The sequence below is a fragment of the Hemiscyllium ocellatum genome, chromosome 1 (assembly GCF_020745735.1).
Source record: "Hemiscyllium ocellatum isolate sHemOce1 chromosome 1, sHemOce1.pat.X.cur, whole genome shotgun sequence".
In the NCBI taxonomy this organism is placed as follows: Eukaryota; Metazoa; Chordata; class Chondrichthyes; order Orectolobiformes; family Hemiscylliidae; genus Hemiscyllium; species Hemiscyllium ocellatum.
Window position 1 is genome coordinate 13,020,569 of NC_083401.1, and position 23,417 is coordinate 13,043,985.

The 23,417-nt window shown below is 41.6% G+C and overlaps 1 protein-coding gene across 1 annotated transcript in view; it reads right to left on the reverse strand.

Moving 5' to 3' along the window:
• Nucleotides 1-23,417, reverse strand: part of LOC132823008 (exocyst complex component 6B) — a 649,049-nt gene that overhangs the window by 167,092 nt on the left and 458,540 nt on the right. Inside the window, exons 16-17 of the mRNA XM_060836576.1 lie at nucleotides 9,967-10,078; nucleotides 3,833-3,967 (exon numbers count right to left, since the gene is read on the reverse strand). Of these exons, the coding sequence (XP_060692559.1) occupies nucleotides 3,833-3,967; nucleotides 9,967-10,078 (247 nt within the window). The remainder of the gene's footprint in view (nucleotides 1-3,832; nucleotides 3,968-9,966; nucleotides 10,079-23,417) is intronic.

Below are 23,417 nucleotides of genomic sequence, written 5' to 3' on the forward strand. Positions count from 1 at the left end.
GGAAAGTATAAGGGGGATACACACGGCAAATACTTCACACAGAGGGTGGTGGGCGTTTGGAACGTGTTGCCAGCAGAGGTGGGAGAGGCAGGCACGGTAGATTCATTTAAGATGCGTCTGGATAAATGCATAAGTAGGTGGGGAGTAAAGGGATATAGATGCTCAGGAACTGACCGACAGGTTTAGACAGTACATTTGGATCGACTCAGGCTTGGAGGGCCGAAGGGCCTGTTCCTTGGCTGTAAACTTTCTTTGTTCTTTTTTGTTGTTAGCTTCCTTTTATATCTTTCCCCTCTCACCCTAAACCTCTAGTTCTGGACTCCTCCACCCCATGGAAAAGACCTTGTCTGTTTATTCTATCCATGCCCCTCATGATTTTACACAACTCTATAAGGTCATCCCTCAGCCTCCGATACTCTAGGAAAACACCCCAGCCTGTTAAACCTCTCCTTATAAGCTCAAATCTTCCAATCCTGGCAACATCCTTGTAAACCTTTTCTGAACCTTTTCAAGTTTCACAACATCCTTCCCACAGGAAGAAGACCAGGCTTGCACGCAATATTCCAACAGTGCCCTAACCAATGTCCTGTGCAACCACAAAATGACCTCCCAACTTCTGTACTCAATACTCTGACCAATGAAGGAAAGCATACCAAACGCCTTCTTCACTATCCTATCTACCTGCGACTCCACTTTCAAGGAGCTATGAACCTGCACTCCAAGGTCTCTTTGTTCAGCAACACTCCCTCGGACCTTACAATTAAGTGTATAAATCCTGCTCTGATTTGCTTTTTCAAAATGCAGCACCTCGCATTTATCTAAATTAAACTCCATCTGCCACTTCTCAGCCCATTGGCCCATCTGATCAAGATCCCGTTGTATTCTGAGATAACCTTCTTTGCAAAGAACTGCAGATGCTGGAAATCTGAAACATAAACAGAAACTGCTGGAGAAATTTAGCAAGTTCTGTTGTTCTGGGAACATGGATTCAAATTCCATCAGCTGGATGGTGATATTTTAATTCAATAAACACCTGTAATAAAAAAGCTAGTCTTTATGGTTACCAGATAACAGCTGTTGGTCGTGATAAAAACCCATCTGGTTCACATATAACTTTTAGGGAAGGAAATCTGCCATCCTTACCTTATCTGGCCTACATGTGACTCCAGACCTATAACAAATGATTGACTCATTATTACTGTCTGCTGTAATAGGCAGCAAATGCTGGTACCCACAACCCATGACTTAGCAAATAAAACATTTAAAAGGCATGTGGATGGGCATATAAATAGAAAGGGTTTGGAGGGATATGGGCCGGGTGCTGGCAGGTGGGACTAGATTGGGTTGGGATATTTGGTTGGCATGGACGGGTTGGACCGAAGGATCTATTTCCATGCTGTACATCTCTATGACTCTATAACTAAAGCCACATCTTTTCTCTTTCACACACAGAATATGGAAATACAAGTCAAATTTAAAGTTTGGTTCTTCCACTTTAGAACTCAAAGTTACGAACAACAATAATAATATCATGAATCTTCAGCATAACGCTCACTGTCTGGCACTTGCGTGGCTCAAACATTACATGCCAGTTATCAGCTCAAGCTTCAATGTTGTCTGCTGCATTTGGACAAAGATTTTTCTTTCTTTTTATTCCTTCATTCATAGGAGTGTTAGACTCATCAATCAATCGTTAGCCGTCCCTCGCAGTTGAGGATGACTGTCTTCCACTCTCAGGGTGAGTCCATAGATTGTTGCACAGACAGATGCAGCTACCGCAGGCTCTGTTACAGTGGGGGCAGAAGGTGCTCATGGGAACAGGGTGGATGGGGTATTACTGAGGCAGTGCTCTCCTTACGCTGTTTTTGCCTGACTTTTTCACGACAGCTAGTCTCGAGGTGCTTGATGCCTTCCCGGATTCTTCTCCTCCACTTTGGACGGTCTTGGGCCAGTGATTCCCAGATATCTGTGGGAAAGCCGAACTTCACCAGTGAGGCCTTGAGGGTATCCCTGAGGCGTATCCTGTCTACCTGGGGCTCAGCTTCCATTCAAAGCTGTGAGGACAGCATCTGCTTGGGGAGTCTCATGTTGGTCATGCAGACAACATGCAGGCATCCAGCCCATCGTAGTGATCAGCTATTATAGAGATGACTAAGCATTAAACATTGGGGGTCTCTACCAGGGTCTGGAGTCATCAGTAGGCCAGAATAAGTAGGTTTCAGTATCCATGAGTGGCGACCAGTGCTGAATATTGTGCAATCTTCATAAAAAGTCCCAGCTTATGAAATTATAATGGAGCGTGGGACATTGATGAGGCAGAAAGAGGTAGTTGAGCTGAGGATATTGCATGGAGGAACTCCTGGAGTGACATCCCTGGGGCTGAAATGAGTGATCTCCAATGACCACAACCATCTTCCTTTCTACAAAAGTAACTTCAAACAGTGGAGAAACCATCTTCACCACTGTGCATCCCCTCCCTCCAACTCCCAACCATCACTACCACTACCACCAATTCCCACTGACTCCAATTTTGCCACTCCTTGAGCAAATATTGCCTGGATGGAAAGGGCAGTTATCCACACTTCCATTGCATAATATTTGTTTTAACTTCAGTGAAAACAACATCTCATCTTCCCTCATTTCTTTTGAACGTCACAATCAATATCTCCTTAACCCTCTCTGCACCCAGCTTTTATCTTTTTAGCACAATCTTGTGTTTCTCAAAAGGTGCTGTTGACCTTTTGGGCAGGGGGAGATCAGATCTTTTACACAGGGTTGAGTTTCTGTCTTCAATTCATTGAACAGGCCAATTCTCAACCCACGTATCTTTGGGTACATGGGGCAGAACGTTAGTGGAATCCAGAGTTAAGGTCTTGCCTCCCTTTCTTGCCCTCTCTGTTACTGCTACACCTCATCACTAGGACATTGGGTTTCAAAGTACGATGCAGCTTGATGGACACACTGCTATTCTAAACAATTGGCAGCAAACTCCTGCCAGTCATGAATGTCAATGCTGCTGTGTCTCAAGCAGAGCTTCAATGTATCTTTGAGGCGTTTTCTTTGTCTCTGGCCATTTGACAGTTGAGAAAACAGGAAATGGTGGTAGTGGTGGGGGAGGGTGGTCAGGACTCTGCCTTCAGCCATTGTTTTCAGCCCAAGGAAGTTGATTTTGAAGGAGTTTTGCCTGAATGTTTGTGAAGATGTCTTCAAGAAGAACATTAGCATTTGTATGATGGTCCTCCCAGTGAATTTGGAGCATGTTTTTGAGGCACTGCTGCTGGAATTTCTCTCGTACTTTTACACAGCGTTAACAGTAATGATCTAGAGACCGGGATATAAACAAATTAATTGAAAAACAAGTGCATATGATAGTAACTTAGAAGCATGGTATTACTATGGTAACCGGAAAGTCACAGCATAACTACAAAAACCAAGATACTCCAGTAGTATAGGATGTCATACAATCTGAGGGATGCATTCTTTCTAAACTCACTGAACAGGATGGTACAGTAAGAAATGACAGTAATATCAACAGAATGGTATTAAAAAGCAAAATACTTCAGATGCTGGAAAATCCAATAAAAATAGTAACTGCGGGAAATATGCATAAAACGAAAGGACATCAGCATTAAACATTAACTTTCTTTCTCTCTCCACATCTGCTGAGTATTTCCAAAGTTTTCTGTTTTTATACGGTGTTAGGACAGCAAACTCTAATAATTTGGGTAGTACTGTCCTGCCCTGAACAGCTGAACATTATTGCTAATGACTCCAGGGAACACATATGAAATGTTGTTGAGAGGATAGGCACATTACAAGAACTTGCTATTACCTTGAAAGTGGCTGTACCATATAACTTGGTGGCATGAATGGTCTCTGGAGGTACATTGGTAATGTTTGTGATGAACTCTTCCAGAAATTTGCAAGATCGTTCTAGATGTGTGGTGTTGATGATAATCTGTACCAGCTGCAAAGGTAAGGAAAGAATAAGCTGATTAATAGACACTGAATCTTCCAGGTTACCATCTGAAATTTCTAAAATTGTGAGACAGTCCTTGTGACACATAAATGAAGATTATAGCAAAGAAGGCAGCCTTTTCAACTCACTGCAAATCAAGACAAGAAGGATTATTTTTACGCAGTGAGTTACAATTTCAACCGAACTGCACAAAGAGGCAGAAGAACCAGTTTTAAAAATTGCTTCTAAATGGGATAAATTGGAGGTCCAGTAGCAGGGGCAGGGTGGTGAGATCGGGGAGTGTGGGGGCTAAGGTCTGGGAACAGGAAGCCAAAGGGCTCAGCCAGGAAACACTAAATGTTTTACCATGGTCAGGGGGCCACCTTTTCGTTCAGATGGCTGCCTGTCCTCCCAGGGCAGGGAATGAGTGTAAACTAAGAGGTTGCAACAATATTCAGAGGAGTCAGGAGGCTGCAGGGACGGTGGGTGGAAATGGGAAGAGTGCAAGGGATATCTGTGCAAATCTAAATACCAGTACATCAGCACTATAAGGGAGATGGTAGCATAGTGGTAATGTCACTGGACTAGTAACCCAGAGATCAAGGTTAATATTTTGGGGCAAGGATTCAAATGGAAAAGTAAAATATGCAATAAAAGGCTAGTCTAATGATGACCGTGCAACCACTGTCATTTGTCATAAAAACCCACCTAGTTTGCTAATGTCCTTTAGGGAAAGAGATCTGCCATCTAATCTGGTATGGCCAACATTTGAATTCGGACCCACAGCACTGTGGTTGCAGTTTGGGATAGGCAAGGAACACTGGCTTTGCCAACAGCATCCATATCCCATGCAAGTATTTTTTAAAAAATTATAATGTCACTGTGTGACTGGGTTATCTCATAAAAAACTAACTCCAACTGTTCACTGGGGTAGCACATTTGCACTCCTGACCTGGCTGGCTCTATTGCAGGGGTTGTTACCCCTTATTATGACAAGAACCACCTCCAAATGTAGCAATTGTCATGGAATCAGGCTTTTCCATGACATATAGTTCACAGGTATCAGAGAAGTCATGGAATATATTCTAGATTCAAAAATCTTTTGAAAGATAAGTTCAAAGGTCTTAACCATGCCTGTTCTATGCCTTTCATAGCCCTTCCATACCAACTTATGCATCCCAGTTCCTTGCCCTGAACCCTCATAAGGTCCATGCCAATGTATTATACGCACATGTCTGCGAGCTCAGGTGAACAGCAGCATTTGTTTAGCAGAGACTTAGCTGTCTGTTCCCTCACTGATTTCTCCTTTCTTGGAGAAAGGCTTTGTGTTCTAATTCCACGTAGGTGAAGTGCCTTGGGAATATTCATTCATCTTAAAAGTGCAAACTGAAATTTGCATAAAATTGCAATAAAATGTAATAACTATACCTCTAAATTATAAATTCAAATTGCTTTTATTTCCTTATGAAAACATCCAAAACAGAACATTGTGCTCTACTTGCTGCCTAACCATATTTTGCAGAGCAAGATATTAAAATTTATTGAGTTGTTTTCAGGATCACACAGCATTCCAAAATGGTTAAAACTAATTAGTAGTTGTGAAGTGGAGTCATTACTGTAATGTACTGAAATTCGGCAGCCCAATATAATACAGCAAGTGACTCCAAACAGCAATGAGAAAAATGATGAATAAACAGTCTTTGTAGTATTTTAAAAGGTACAAATATTGGCCAGCATAACAGAAACACCCCTGCTCTTTATCAAAATAGTATCATTTGAACTTTTACAAATGTTCATTAAAGACACAGACTTAAAAGATTGTGCTTGTTGACATCGCAAACAGAGGGCACACTCCCCAACATCTCAATAATGCCTCAGGCAAGTGCCTGCATTAGAGATGATGATTAAAGTGGAGAAAAAGAACCAGCAAAGCCTGGTCTGTGCAATATTTGAAAAGCAGTTGAAGAATCCAAAACCTCCTCCCTTCACCACTTCTCCTACTTCCCACTTTGATTCCCTCATCCAACTCCTCCACTCATTCCATCCTGGCTCCTGCTAACCCCTTACCATTGCTACTTTACCCTCTGCTCTCTTCACTGCTATTCCCAGTACCACTCTCTCCAGTTCCCTCCCTTCACTCGCCACTATTCCAACGTGTAATTGCATGCACATAGAGAATGGACACAGGAAAACAAGAGTGCAAGTGTATTCCTCATACTCTTGGCACTGGACATATATTCACGTGTGCAGAACACACATATAAGTTCTCAAAGAATCCCTACAGTATGGAAGAGGCTATTTAGCCCATTGGGTCCACAGTGACTCTCCAAAGAGCATCCTACCCCAATCTACCCCATACCTTATAAACCTGAACTTCCCATGGCTAATGAGCCTCGCCTGCACATCTCTGGACACAATAGGCAATTTAATATGGCCAATTCACCTAACCTGCACATCTTTGGACTGTGGGAGGAAATTAGAGCATCCAGAGGAAATCCACGCAGACACGGGGAGAATGTGCAAACTCCACACAGTCACCCGAGGGTAGAACTGAACCCAGGTCCCTGGTGCTGCTAGGCAGCAGTGCTAACCACTGTATCACCCAATACTTTGTAGCAACGGTAGGAATTGAAGTAAACTGAAAGACCCTTCCTCTTCAAACACCTCAAATGGTCAGTTTCTCATTTCTCCAGTAAGGCACGTGGAAGGAGAACTACTTATTTATTAAACAGGTTACTGGTGTCGAACATCACTCAAAAGGGATGTTTCTGCAGAGATTTTCCTCTCTTTCAGTTGGCTCTGTGACTGAAAGAGAGGGAAGCAGGTTTCTGATTTCTCCAACAATTTCTGTTTTCATTTCAGATTTTTAGCATCTGCAGTTCTTTGTTTTATTTTGTTGAAAGAGGGGGGCTCTTGTCTAAATGAGTCTGATAGAGAGAGTCTACGTAAAAAAAAAGCATGAATTCTTTTTTGAAAGGAATCCTTGGTTGCTTCAATTTAAACAAGTCTAGCATCCCCAACAGGATTAATCACCGAGTGTGAGACACCCAGCTGGACAGGGCAGATAAGGAAAGTATGGTATCTAGAAAAGAAATCCCCAGCCTCAGCACAACTACTTCATTCACAGATCAAAAATTAACTGATCACCCTCCCTTACTCAAGTCACAAATGGTCCATCATGAGTGATAGTGTAAGCATCTCCAGTCAGGATACTGAAGATAACCAAGGGTACAGCTGGGTCCTCAATGATCCAAATTTGCAATGGCATTTCATTATCTAACCAATGATTGAATAAAACAAAAAAAACAAGGAAAAAAAGGAAAAATGAATGCTTTGTGCCACAGTTCAGACTTGGAATTTTTTTTTCTGTTATGAGAAGAGAGTGAATCAGTCTTTTCAACACTGCCAATTTTAAGTGTTGAAGTTTCAGAAACAGAGGCAAAAGTATCTTAATATTGACAGGCTACAATCTGCTGAAGTAGTCGTCCCTTTCACATGGGTTCTGTTTCTGTGTTGAAGTGAAGATCTCTGCACTCCAGCTCTCTACTGCGGGCTTCTCCGAGTTTAATCACTCTACGACTGATGACTGTGTATTCATCTGCTTGTACATTAAGCTCTACAATTTCCTCACTGAACTCTCCACCTCTCTCTGCTCCTTTAAGATGCTCCTTAAAATCTACATCCTTGGCCAAGCTTTTGGTCAAATTATATTTGAACAGACACTATTTCCATTGCTACTTTACCTTCTGTTCTATTCGCAGCTATGCCCATTCCCATTCCTTGGGAGGTTTTCTATCTTAAAAGATGCTACATAAATGCAAGTAATTGTGGTTTGGTTTGGGTGAATGGTCTTAAACACTAAAGAAGGATCAGCGAGATCTATATTTCTCAATACATGTGACAGGTAGTCTGGTTGTCACACAACTGGTCTTTGGGCTGTTAAGTCTGAACTCTGGTTTTGGTGCATCTTACCACTTTGGACAAAGTTGACAGTGCACCTTTGAGTAACTGTGTATGCAGTCTGTATTAGCTAATTAGCAATAATCCACAAAACATAATACATAGTTTTCTCCAAAAGGGAGAGAGAGTTGGTTATAAATAAGTTGAGGGGAGCCATCCCACATCAAGTATTGGGCATGGTCAGGATCCATGAGCTACCATAATCAATACATCCAGTACAGGAACTGAACCAACACCAATTGTATCATTCTATATCACGTTGTAGACATTTAGCCAAGCCAACTAACCAAGTGAATGTAGTTCATTTTTAAGGTGAGAGGAGAGAATTTAAAAAAGACACGAGGGGCAAATCTTTTACACAGAGGGTGGTTCATGTGTGGAATGAACTTCCTGAGGAGGTGGTGGGTGTGGGTACAATTACAATGTTTAAAAGGCATTTGGATAGGAAATGTTTGGATGGATATGGGCCAGGAACAGGCAGGTGGGACTAAATTAGCTTGGGATTACATTCAGCATGGACTGGTTGGACCGAAGGGTCTGTTTCCGTGCTACATGACTTTACGACTATGACTGTACCTGGGTGGATTTTATAATTAGCTTGGTTTCGAGGCTGGATCATAAAAGTGTATCAGACCCCCAGCCTAATGAGAAAGCAATATAAGACATGAATCATTGTAACAAAACACATTCCTCTGACTGAAAAATATGCAGTGGAGAACGACAAATTAAACAAAAACAAATTTAAAAAGTTTCAAGATGGTATTTATTTTTGTGGAAACCCGAACAATGCATTTAATTCATTTAAAGCCACAATTAACAGATTAGAAATGACAATAATGTCATGAAAATATTTATAGGGCTACATGTGGTATGAGGCAACTCTAATTTTGACATTGGTCTGAGATTACTTATAACTTGGGAGGACTTAAAGCATGTCACTGGATCGGGGTTAAAAAGTTTGTGCTCTACATCCAACTTCTACACTCACTGTGGTGGCTCAATAGTGACCCACTCGTTTTTGAGTACCCAAGAGAGAAGATCAAGCATATAATTCAGACTGTCACTCCACTGCAGCATAGCATGCTGTGAACTTCTAGATGAAACACTAAAATGAGGCCTTGTCTGCCCTCTCAGCTGTATGTAAAACATGGCAATTGCATCGCGTGTAGAGCAGTGGTCATATGTATCAGCATCCAAAGTTACTTAAAATACATTACTTGCTCATTGCTGTTGGTGGCACTTTGCTCTACGCAAACTGGCCATTTCAGAACAATGCTTACACTTTCAAGGAGTACTATGTTGGCATCCTAAGGGCTTGAAAAAAATGCTATAAAAATGCAAATATTTCTCAAGTCTTTCGGTATTGTTGTTGAGACAGTGCAGATGAAGTTTCATTTTTGTATCAAACTCATACTTCATCCATATGGAAAGTATTTGATTGGACAGTGTAGAGAGAGTTTCACACATAAACTGTAGACCATATACAGGAGCAGCATTAAGTCATTCAGCTCAACGAGTATGCTCCGCGATTTGGTCATGGCTGATATGTTTTTATCGCAAGCTAGGGTTAGGATAGTACCGGGTATGTACTTGTAATTATCTTCAAATTATTTGTTAGAATAGAGCAGAATGACCTTTACAGTGAATCAATTCCATGTTGCATCCACCCTGACAGCGTGGGACAGAGTGATGCAGATACTGACAGTGACGGGAAGTGTAAATTTCTCAGATAGCGTCAAGGGTTCTGCCAACCCCTCACACAAGGATTCCATCCACCCCCTCACCCAAAGCCCCCACTCTCTGAATGCAAACTTACACCAAAATATATCAGTTTTCAAGAGGAGCCCAATGTGATGAGAAAAAAGGTGAAACAGAATCTTGTTTGAGTTAGATGAAGATTAGTTGGAGGAGACTTGTGTGGGACGTAATCACTGGTATAATTCTGTTGGCTCAAAGGGCCTGTTTCAGTGCTGCATTCACACTGGCTTTGCACCTGGTTGTTAATCCAAGTAGATGCACAAAGACTAAGTAACTCCAGGATCACTCACCTCAGTGAGTCCGACATGCTGCTTCTTGATGACATTTTGTAAACAGTTGCTCAGTGTCCTGGTCAGAAGGAGATTGGTGGATTTCCGGATCATGTCGTCTATTTCAGTTGAGCTGGAGGGCAAAAAAAATTGCTTTGTTTTAAATCATCTCCACATTCCTCTAAAACTACAAACTGATTTTTGTGAAAGTTGCATTCATTAGAATGCTGTTAGTGTTGCGAAACTGAAAATATTCCATTTCAATCACATAGCTGCAGAATCAATCTCAGGACAGCACAGTGGATCCACTTTCTCCAGAAAGCTGCCTGGTCCAGGAGTAAGCCTACTCTGATCCTGGAACCTTGTGCTGTGAGAGTTGTGCCTCAGTAGGTAGGGCTCTTCCCTCTGAAGGTCGTGGATTCAATAGCTTGAGGCCAAAGATCAGGTTAATACTCCCATTACAGTCAAGAGACAGAGAGAGAGAGAGAGAGAGAGAGAGAGAGAGAGAGAGAGAGAGAGACTCCTTGTCAAAGGAGCATCTTTCAGATGAGACATTAACTGATTCCTAATCTACTCCTTTTAGGTGAACATGAAACTTCCCAAAGATTACTCAAACGCAAGCAGTGGAATTCACCCTCATGACCTCGCCAATATTTAACCCTTAACAACCATGAAAAAAAACCTGGTAACTTTTAAACTTAATGGTAAGGTCCTCAAGAGTGTAGCTAAACAAAGAGACATTGGAGTGCAGGTTCATAGCTCCTTAAAAGTGGAGTCGCAGGTAGATAGGATAGTGAAGAAGGCATTTGGTATGTTTGCCTTTATTGGTCAGAGTATTGAGTACAGGAGTTGGGAGGTCATGTTGTGGCTGTACAGGACATTGGTTAGGCCACGTTTGGAATATGCATGGATTTCTCTTTGATAATAGGAAGAATATATGAAAGGTTTACAAGGATGTTGCCAGGGTTGGAGGATTTGAGCTATAGGGAGAGGCTACATAGGCTGGGGCTGTTTTCCCTGGAGCGTCAGAGACTGAGGGGTGACCTCGTAGAGATTTATAAGATCATGAGGGGCATGGATAGGATAAATAGACAAGGTCTTTTCCCTGGGGTGAGTGAGTCCAAAACCAGAGGGCACAGATTTAGGGTGTATGGGGAAAGATTTAAAAGGGACCTAAGGGGCAACGTTCTTACACAGAGGATGGTGCGTGTATGGAATGAGCTGCCAGAGGAAGTGGTGGAGGCTGGATATATGAGTAGGAAGATTTCAGAGGGATATGGGCCAAGTGTTGGCAAATGGGACTAGATTAGTTTAGAATATCTGGGCCGGCATGGATGAGTGGATCGAAGGGTCTGTTTCTGTGCTGTATAGCTCTACCTCTTAAACAATGTTTTTTGTGAGAGCTTACTGGGCAGCAATTTGCCTGCTGCATTTTCAATAATGCCAATACATGAATACATTTCACCAGTGCTTTATGAAAGCTGTAAAAGACTTTTGGACGTTCTGAGATCATGAAAACACTGGACAAATGTGCTGCAGCCGTCTTATGGTCAATGAGTCAGACAGCTTACTCAGAGAAGATTTCTGGCCACATTACCAGGAACTGGATATGGACTGTCAACCCAAGTCACATTGCTGCTTTATACACAAGAAGAAAAATTCCCTCCCACTTTTAGACCTTGATCTGAAATTTCAAAAGAAAACGATTTAATATTGGCCAGAACATAGATGCCATAATATGTACAGATTTGAACATCCCTGTGTGAAAGGGTACCAAATTACTGACATAGAAATTAGACAAATTAGGAACACACCTGAAATAGGAACCTATACAATGATAGTAGAGAATGAAGAGAAACTGGGATTTTCGCCACAGGGAGTGGAGTGCATCATTTCCCCCTCCAATGCTATTTTGATTTAGTCCTTGCCCTCCCCTTCACTGTTTTGATCACACAGCATTGCCCTTTGATGTGAAGGGCACTGCTTGTCACAGGCCACTCGGGTGTTTTCCTACTTTTCCTGGTGGTGGAAATTGAATAAAGATTTGTACACCTTGTGTCTCTCACTGTGTCTCACACCTGCACACACACACCATGGGTGCTGGGGATAAAAATGAAAAAAAAAGAAACTGGGATTTTTCACTTTGTCCATAATATGCGGACATGAGTAGTAAGATCAGCAGTTCTGATCTCTACTTGTCCTTGAGAAGTTAAAAAGGGACACAACTTCCACTAGCATGTAAATATTAAAAGGACAATAAGAAAAGAGAGGTGGGTCCAATTAGACACCCATTAAAGGTGATATGTGCTTTTGAATACTGTGAAGGGTGGAATACTTGATTAGCACTTTATCTCAGTGTTAGTGAAGGGGACAATAATAAAATAATATTATATATATAGATATTGAAGTTAATTAATGAGGTTATAATTTCTAAGCAGAATGTTCTGGCATTAATCAATGTTCTGGTCATGGCATTAATCAACTTCAGCCTCCCCATTACTCTTGACCCGCTCCAATTTGCCTATCGGACCAACAGATCCACGTCAGATGCCAGATCACTTGCCCCTCACTCCTCCCTAGAATATCTTGACACCAAGAAGAGCTACGTAAGAATCCTACTCATTGACTACAGTTCAGCCTTCAACACTATTATCCCCCGGACACTGATCACTAAACTTAGTGATCTCGGAGTAAGCCCCACTCTCTGCAACTGGATCCTCAGTTTCCTGACCCACAGGCCACACAATTAGTGAAGATTGGGGACAATATTTCATCCTCACTAACACTCAACACTGGAGAACGCCCCCCCCCCAAGGGTGCGTACTCAGCCTCCTACTGTACTCATTGTATACCCATGAGTGCGTTGCCAAATACCAGACTAATACCATTTACAAGTTCACTCACTGATGACACCACCATAGTCGGTTGAACCTCAGATGGCAACGAAACAGACTACAGACACAAGGTGGAAGACCTGGAAAAATGGTACACTGAGAACCTAGCACTCAATGTCAGCAAAACCAAGTTACTCATGCCCCCAACTCCGCTCCCCCCCACCCTCTCCTCCTCCTCCTCCCCCCCCCACACTACACATTAACAGCACAGAGATGGAATGAGTGGAGAGTGTCAAGCTCCCGGGGGTGGTCATCCACAACAAGCTTTTTTGGACTCTTCATGTGGACGCATTGGTTACAAAGGCCCAACAACATCTCTTCTTCCTCAGGCAGCTGAGGAAATTTGGCATGACAGTGAATACCTTTGCCAACTTTTATAGGTGTGCCATCGAGAGCATTCTGTCTGGATGTATCACTATGTGGTATGACAACTGTACCAATCCAGATCGGAGACAGTGACAGAGGTATGGCAAACTGGATGATGTGTGTCAAATGCAACAGTACACAGATAGTCTACCTGAATGGGTAGTCAAATGGCAGATGGGACTTAATGCAGAGAAGTGGCAGGTTGTGCATTTAGTCAGAATAGATTAGGAGAGACAATACAGTTAAATGAGCCAGTACTGAAGGGATGCTGGGAAAGAGGGACTTGTTCAAGGGAGAACATATTTAAAGCTGAAAATGTGTTGCTGGTTAAAGCACAGCAGGTTAGGCAGCATCCAAGGAATAGGAAATTCGACGTTTCGGGCATAAGCCCTTCATATTTAAACACTGCTTAGTAAAACATATGGAATTTTGGACGTCATAAACAGAAGTATTGAGTATAAAAGCAGGAAACTTAGGATGAACTTTATATAACACTGGTTGAGCTATAACATGAACACTCGGTTTATTTCTGGACACCACATAAAGACAGAAGTTTTCTTCAGAGGTGTTGAAAAGATTTAGTTGAACATTTCAAGGGTTTTTTTGGTTATATTAAGGTGAGGGGGGAAGATATAAAAGGGACTTAAGGGGCAATTTGTTCATGTAGAGGTGCATGGAATTACTTGTCAGAGGAAGTGGTGGAGGCTGGTACATTTAAAAGGCATCTGGATGGGTAGATGAATAGGAAGGTTTAGAGGGATATGGGCCAAATGGGTCTAGGTTAATTTAGGATATCTGGTTGACGTGATGAGTTGGGTCAAAGGGTCTGTTTCTGTGCTGTCCAACTCTATGACTGCATGAGATAAAACTGAGAAGCTGGGGATGGTTCTCCCTAAAGCAAAGAAGATTGAGAGTAGATTTGATAGCAGTATACAAGATTTTGCAGTTCAGTTAAGGTCAACAAAGAAAAATGCCCATTAGCTGATAGCTCAAGTTTTGAGCAAGATGTGAGGGACAGATGCGATTGAATCGGAACTTGTTGCCTACCAAGATGATGTAAGCAGAATTGGGCAATATTTTCAAAGGGAAATTGAATGCACACTTGAGGAAAGTAAACCTGCTGGGTTATGGTGACAGAACAGAGAAATGGGACTGACCAGATTACTCCAAAGAGTGGTGGCAGGGGTCAAATGGCCTCCTATTGTACTCCTACATGACTCATATCGCATCCCCCATGCAACCCTCCCAAGTCTTGGAGTTATAGTCATAGAGTCCCACAGCCCAAGGTGGTCCATGCCGACCAAAATGTTCATCCACACTATTCCCATTTTCCCTGCACTTGGCTCATATCCTTCTAATCCTTTCCTATCCATGCATTTGTCCAAATGGCTTTTAAATGTTGTTAATGTACCCACATCAACCATTTCTACTTGCATCTCATTACAAATGCGTATCACCCTCTGTGTAAAAAAAGTTGCCCCTCAGGTTCCTTTCTATTCTTTCTCGTCTAACCTTAAACTGATAGCCTCTCATCCTCAATTTCTCAATCCTGGGAAAAAGACTGAGTTCATTCACCTTATCCATGCCTCTCATGATCTTATACTCTTCTATAAGATCCGTCTTCAGTCACCTGTGCTCTCAAGAAAAAAGTCCAGGCTTGTCAAACCTCCCACTATATCCTTGAGTCCTGGCAACATCTTGTAAATATCTGCACTCTTCCCAGTTTAATAACACCCTTCCTATAATAAGGTGACCAAAACTGAACACGATATTCCAAGTGAAGCCTCACCAACATCCTGAGCAACAGCAACATAACTTCCTATATCTACAATCAATGCCCTAACTGATGAAGGCCAGTGTGCCAAAAACCTTCCTCACTGCCCTGTCTACCTGTGACTCCACTCTCAGAGAATTGTGCACCTGGACTCTAAGGTCTCTCTGTTCCCTCTGTCTTCCCTCCATGAGCTCTTGTACAGAACTTTAATTCCTATAGTTTGTGGCCAAAGAGGCAAAAACAATTGTTACTGCTGAGATGGATATGAGAAAGGACAAGGAAACTAGACTGCCATAGATTACTACTAGTCAAACCATTACAAGTTTCTGTTTATTGGAAATCTGGAGCACAAAGAGACTTGGGAGTCCTGGTTCAGGATTCTCTTAAGGTTAACATGCCAATTACGAAAGCAAATGCAATATTAGCATTAATTCCACAAGGGTTAAAATATAAGACCAAGAGATGTACTGCTGAAGCTGTACAAGGCTCAGGTCAGACCACCTTTCAAATACCGTGTGCAGTTTTGGGCCCCATACCTAAAGAAGGAGGTGCTGGAATTGGCAGGGTTCTAGAGGGAGTTTACAAGATTGATCCCAAGAGTGAAGGGCTTGTCCTATGAGGAGTGGTTGAGTTCTCTAGGTGGAATTGAGAAGGATAAGGGGTGATCTAATTGAGTCTTACAAAATACTGAGAAGCTGGATAGAAGGGATGTGGAGAAGTTGTTTCTGCTAATAGGAGGGATTAGAACTAGCGGGCACTGTCTCACAGTGAAGGGATAACCCTTCAAAACTGAGATGAGGAGGAATTTCTTCTGCCAGAAGTTCATGAATCTGTGGAACTCATTGCTACAGAAGGCTGTGAAGGCCAAGTCACTGAATGCATTTAAGACTGAGAATGTTTGGTTCTTGAATGGAAAAGGGATCAAGGGTTACAGGGAGAAGGCAGGAGAATGGGGTAAAGAAACACAACAACCATAATCGAATGGTGGAGCAGATTCGATATGCCAATTTTGCTCCAATATTTTATGGTCTAACAATTCTATTATCATTGTATTTTGTGACTCCTAGGATCGTGGAGTGTGAACTAGATTAATATGGGTTTTCTTCATCTAGGAATTCCCAATGTTCCTATCAAGGATAGTGTTTGAGAATCTCAATATAAATTCATTAAATAGGGATAAGCATTAGAATTGAATGAGGTGCCTCAGAAACTACAAAAAGTATTCAACAGAAAGGGAATATTTTATGCCTTCCTCCATGGTAAGTTTGGAGGTGAGGACAGCATTTGAGTTGGCTCCATCCCATTTCCCCTCCAATATCTTGATTAAGTTAATGGTGATAAGGCCCACGCTGCCTCACAAATCCCACCACTGGAAAGACTACCTGTCATCACCAGGAACTAACATGGCTCGGGTTATTATCAAGTAGGGAGGCCTGAGGCCAAGGGGAATGAGGGAACAAGTGATAATCATACATTAATTGGGGTAATTCACTTTTTTTGGGAGCCCTCTTGTGGTGCAGTGGTAGTGTCCGTACCTTTGGACTGAGAGGTCTGGGTTTAAGTTCCACCTGCTCCAGAGATGTGTAGTAACACCTCTGAACAAGTTAATTAAACAAAAGGAAGAAAAAACCTGCTTTCTTTTTAATAGGGTCTCTATGGCATAATGGTAGTGGCCATACTCCTGCACCAGGCTGCATGGGTTTGAGTACCTAGTAGACAACAGGAGGCTGGAAGAACACAGCAAGTCAGGCAGCATCAGGAGGTGGAGAAGTCAATGGTCCAGGTAGAACCCTTCTTCAGAGTCCTGAGGAAGCATTATATTCAAAATGTTGACTTCCCCACCTTCTGATGCTGCCTGGCCTGTTGTGTTCTTCCAACTTCCTGTTTGTCTACTTTGGATCCCCGAACCTGCAGTTTTTTTGTCTCTAACTGGGTTTGGGTCCCAGCTGTTCCAGAGGTGTATAGTAACATCTCTGAATAGGTTGATTAGAAAAATAGGTTTTTAAAAAAATGCTTTCTTTTTATTCATATACAGGATGGAGGATCCTGATGGGGAGGTGTCATTTATTGATCATGCCTAATTGTCCAGAGGACATTTAGGAGTCAACCACGTTGTTTGTGGGCCTGGAGACACATGCAGACCAGACGAGGCAGGGATGACAGTAATTTTCCCTAAAGGACATTCATGAACCAGGTGGGTTTTTCCAACAATCGACAATGGTTTCATGGTCATCAGACTCTTAATTCCAGGTAGTTTTTAGATACTGGGCAGTTATGTAGTATGAGTACAAGTAATAGAACAAATAATCAGTTGTGTTGCAGTTGATGGATTTGAGCTGAAATAAAATTCTGACCAAAAAAGCATATGCCTGAATTCTGTGTTTATCAAGCTGCTGGCGTCTAACTCAACAGCAGCCCTTGGAGGGCAGATATATCCAGCCACCAGGGCCCTGAATGTCTTGCTAATAATCTGCTAATTACCTGACTGGCTTGGACCTTCCCCAAAGAAGGCAATGCACGTGTCTTGCCATCTCTACAAATGACCACTAGAGGCCTTGATAAACTGTCCCCCAATACATTAACAGGTCAACGATTTGACATAAATTTAATATCAGGCATGCATAGAGTATTACACATAGGAAAGAAAATGAGTAACATTTATTTAATGTTAAAATTGCAATGGATGAGGTTTAATTGGGCCAAAGAGTCTCAAAGTAGACTCAACATGTTCATCCAAATACAACAGAATGTTCAGCATGCTCAAAGTGTAGAATAGATCAGAGGAAGTCATGATCAAACCACGGTGTTTTTGGTCAGACCATACCTTGTGACTTATGCTGAGGAGTGGTCTTTAAGACACACGTGAGGCATTCAACAATGAGAACTTGATGCAGGAAAGCCATAAGGCTGACCCCTAATTATATGGAAAAATTATGTTTTGTTGATAACCAAGACCTGACTCACCAAAGGGCAGAGCTGGGCACCATATGTTCCTGGATACAAATGATTCAGGATAATAATACAGAGCCAGAGAAACAGGGATGTCCAAGAGGAGTCAAGGACAGAATCGATTTGGTTGGTGTTAAAAAACAACAGAGGTGCCATTACAGTGTATTCTACAGGTCACCAAATGGTGGGAAAAATATACAAAGTGTAAATGTTTAAGGAAAAACTGCATATCAGGGTACTTTAATTGTCCTATTATATACTGAGTTAGCGATTGGGTAAATGACAAAGAGACAGAAGACTTTCTGAGCCTATGCAGAAGGATTTACTTGATTAGTGTGCTTCAAGCCCTATGTGCAACGAGGCACTGCATGATCTGATTCTGGGGAGTGAGGTCAGACAAATGGATCAAGTGTCAGTGCAGGAACATTGAAGATAGAGTAGTCATTGTTTAATTTTCCTTCTTAACAGCACTGTGGGTGTACCTGCACCATTTGAACTGCCATGTTTTAAGGCAGCAGCTCACCACCATCACCTCCTCCTCAAGGGTAATCAGAGATGGACAATAAATTCTGGCAAAGTATAGATTTAAAAATAAGGTTTAGGAAAGCTGAGGAACAAAGATATGAAGTAACCTACACAGTGGGATGAGAACAGATTTGTCCCAGGTAAATTTTTGATGGGTCAATGGAGAAAGGTAAAATGTTGGTGTGGTGTACTTCAGCTTCCCAAAGTGTTACAGAAATAGGCTTTCCAACCAAGTTTGTGCAGGGAATTAAAGGCACAATAGCAACATGGATACAAATTTGGCTAGGTTGCATTGAAAAGGGCAACGATAAAGCATTGATTTTCAGACTGCAGCAAGACAGAGATGGGCAATAGGACTATGTTTTTTTTTAAATGAATGTACATTTTGACTTGTCCACATATAGAATCATATGCCCTTCTGCCCATTAAGTCTGAACTGCCAAAGTTACACTATATCTACACTAGTCCCATCTCCCAGTACTCATTCCATAGCCTTGAAAGTTCTGACATTTCAAGTGTTCATTTTGTTTTTAAACAGGTTTCAAGGTTGCTCACCTCAACTACTCTCCCGGACAGTGCATTCCAAACCTCCATCATCCTCTGGGTGAAATCTCTCTCAACCTCTTTCATCTTAAAATTATGCCCCTTGTTACTGACCCTTCGACTAAGGGGAGCAGCCACTTTCTATTCATCTTCACCATGCCTCCTTATACACTTTATTCAAATTCCCTTTCAGCTTTCCCTATTCTGAAAAGAATAAACCCAAGCTTACCCAGTCTCTCTTCATTGTTGAAGCACTCTATCACAGAGAAAATCCTGGTAAATCCCCTCTGCATCCCCTTCAGTGCATGTACACAAAAAATATAGAATTCCACATAAAAACAAAGTATAAATGTACCGTATGGAAAATCAAATTTATTAATACAGAGTGAATTCCTGACCAGGCATAGGAGCAATTGTTCGATTTGCAAATTACTTCCCAAAGTAAGAAAGTAGAGAGAAGAATATGGGGTTATTAGTAATATGCCACTAGTTCAATAACAATGTCAGTAATATGAGATCAAATGGCACCAGCAAAATGTGTTCTGGAGACGTCTAGTTCAATTGTGCCTCTGCACCTAGTTTGAAGTTAATAAATGTCACTAGTTTGTGCAAACTTGGCACCCAATACTCCTTTGTCCGAGACTCTGGAGCTGACTATGATAATATCACTGCAGGGAAATATTTCAAACTGAGGACACAGTTTCAAAATGTATAATTGACATCCAAACTATGAGCAAAATGTAGAAGTTGAACATTTAAGATCATGAGTAGGCCATTCAGCTTGAGCCTGCTCTTCCATTCAATAAAATTGTGGCCAACTGATCATCTCATTCCTGCTCAATATTTCACTCCCTTGCTTATCAGGAACCAAATTACCTTTGCTTTAAAAGTACACAAGTACTCTGTTTCTACTGCATTTTGAGGAAGAGTTCCAAAGACTCATGACTCTGTTGTTTCACAGACCAATAACTATATTTTTGATTAGCTTTCAGATTTACAAGGGTTTTGCTTCAAAAGTCCATAATTTAATACAAACAGCAGATTCCACTTTCCCCTTTCCCCTTCTAGACTTTTTCCTTTTGTAGAAACCAACTCTTCACTGAAGAATAACCCAACTCTTTGAGCATTTTTAATTAATCTGTTCAGATATGTTATAATGCACTCCCGGCACAGGTGGGATATGGACCAGGGCCTTCTGTCTCTTCTGACAGTACTACTATGCTACAAGAGAATTATAATTCAATTGGCAGGCATGTGTTTTAAAGTATGAGTGACAAGATCTGTAGCTGGTATGATTCAAATCTAGCTCCAATGAATTTCAAATCCATTGCCTTCACCACTCAGCCACAATTACACATCATCATAACCCAACTCTAGAATACAAAGTCTAACAAGCCTCATCTTCTCTCAAACAATTCTAAGTTTTCAATGTGCATTTCGAACACTCACAACTCTTGAGAACATTTTTGCCCTCATTTTGGTCTCAAATCGGTGAGCCCTTATTTTTTAACTCTGAGTCTTAGTTTTGAATTCTCTCACAAGTCCTAAAAGCAGAATATAGGAAGCTAGGAAGCAACCTCATGTGCTAATCAGACTAGGAATAGCAGGATATATCAGGTGACTACATGACTGAGAGATGGTGTGAGGGAGGGGTTTTCAGATTCGTGGGACATTGGGGATGTGTTTAGGGGAGGGAGGACCAATACAGCTGGACAGGGGGTACTCCTGGGCAGAACTGGAACTGATGTATGAGGGAGAGTATTTACTATTGCAGTTGGGGAGGGTTTTAAATAAAATAGCAGGAACCTGACTACCTATACAAGAAGACAGAAGAGAGGGAAACAAGGGCAAAAGTAAATGAAAGAATGGGAAATAAGAAAAATAATAGGCAGAGAATTCAGTCTGTATCGTAAAATAATGTGAACAGAGCTAAAAATATTAAGACGACAAAACTTGAGGCTTTGTGTCTTAATGGGCAAAGCATTCATAATAAAGTGGATGAATTAGTCACACAAATAGGTCAAATGTAGTTGGGATTAAAGAGAGGTAGGTGACTGCAAGTTGACCAGGGGAAAGAAACAAATCTCCTAGAGTATACAGTTTTTAGGAAGGATGCACAAAAAGGAAAAGGAGATGGTTAATATTGTTGGTTAAAGAGTGTTAGCGCAATATTAGTTCTGGTGAAGCAGAATCTGTAACAGAGCTTAGAAACACCAAGGGGCAGAAAGTGATTGTGGTAATACAGTGGTAATGTTGGGGAAGGCATGAAATAGGAAATTAAAGATGCAAGCAACAAATGTACATCTGTAAATATGGCTGACTTTGATCTGCACATAGATTTAGACAAATTCACAACAATACTGCAGAGGAAGTATTACTGGAGTGTGTAAGAAATTTTTTTTTAGATCAATACATTTGAATCAAATACAGAATGGGACACAGTAGACTGGGTATTGTATAATTAGAAAGTAATAATTGGCAATCTAGCTGTGTGATGCCCCTGAGGGGAGAGTGACCATAATATGATAGAATTCTTCATGAAGATAGAGAATGACATAGTTGATTCTGAGTCCAGGGCCTTGAACCCAATTAAAAGAACTTACGATGGTTTGAGACAAGAGCTATGTGTGAAAATTGGGGAATGTTACTTAAAGAGATGAAATGGACAGACTGATGGAATTTAACGTGAGCAAGTGCGAGGTCTTGCACTTTGGCAAAAAGAATAAAAGCATAGACTACTTTCTAAATGGTGAGAAAATTAGTAAAGCCAAAGCACAAAGGGATCTGGGAGTGCTAGTCGAGGATTCTCTAAAGGTAAACATGCAGGTTGAGTCCGTGATTAAGAAAGCGAATGCAATGTTGTCTCTTATCTCAAGAGGGTTGGAATATAAAAGCAGAGATGTGCTACTGAGACTTTATAAAGCTCTGGTTAGGCCCCATTTGGAGTACTGTGTCCAGTTTTAGTCCCCACACCTCAGGAAGGACATACTGGCACTGGAGCGTGTCCAGCGGAGATTCACACGGTTAATCCCTGGAATGGCAGGTCTAACATATGAGGAACGGCTGAGGATACTGGGATTGCATTCGTTGGAGTTTAGAAGATTGAGGGGAGACTTAATAGAGACGTACAAGATAATACATGGCTTGGAAAAGGTGGATGCTAGGAAATTGTTTCCGTTAGGCGAGGAAACTAGGACCCGTGGACACAGCCTTAGAATTAGAGGGGGTCAATTCAGAACAGAAATGCGGAGACATTTCTTCAGCCAGAGAGTGGTGGGCCTGTGGAATTCATTGCCGCAGAGTGCAGTGGAGACCGGAACGCTAAATGTCTTCAAGGCCAACATTGATAGATTCTTGTTGTCTCGAGGAATTAAGGGCTACGGGGAGAACGCTGGTAAGTGGAGTTGAAATGCCCATCAGCCATGATTGAATGGCAGAGTGGACTCGATGGGCTGAATGGCCTTACTTCCACTCCTATGTCTTATGGTCTTATGCAAACATTGTAAGAGCACATGGAGGAAGTGCAATGGTTGTTCATTCCCATCTGTCACAAGAATAAAATGAGAAAATTGGTCTAACTATGTATAACAAGGGAAATTGGGAATAGTATTAAATCCAAGGAAGCAGCAAACTTGACATTAGGTCCACATGTTCTGGACAATCAGCCAATGACAGTACTTTCTCTGAACCCACTGTGTTCAAGCCCTTTGAGAATTTTGGAACTTGTAAATAAATTTCCCTCATTCTTCTCAACTTTGAGGAATGTAGGACTAGTCTGCGGGAATGTAGGGCTGGTATCCTGCAACTAAAGCTAATGAACCTGGGATACATTTTCAACATCTTCTGTTTTCTCAAACAAAATGTCAGCAAGGGGTATTTTAAAAATTAATGCTTCCAATGATGCATCTCATCTACCATAAGAGTTCAATCTGAAGTCTAGCTTCTAGCCTCTCTCCATCCCCATATACAATCCTCTTAATATGATTGCTATCAAATGGGATGGAAGTCTCCAGTTTGCATTTTCCTGAGTGACTGTGTACTGGGACTGCAGCTTGTAAAATTACTACTGTCGTGGCTTTGCACTAACGTTTCTTCATTCTGGCACGTCTGATTTACCAAATACAGGCATGGTGCACAAATATAATTGAATCATTGAGGTCTAGAGCACAGAGAAAGGTGCTTCAGTCCTCGAGATGGTGCTGGTCAAAAACAAGCATCTAACTATTCTAACAATTTAAAATGATGTGGAGGTGCCAGTGTTATACTACGGTGAATAAAGTCTGAAGTTGCATAACACCAGGCTATAGTCAGGAGCAACTCGTTCACCTGACAAAGGAGCAGTGCTCCGAAAGCAGTTGGATTATTGTGATTTCAAATAAACCTGTTGGACTATAACCTGCTGTTGTGTCACTTCTCACAAT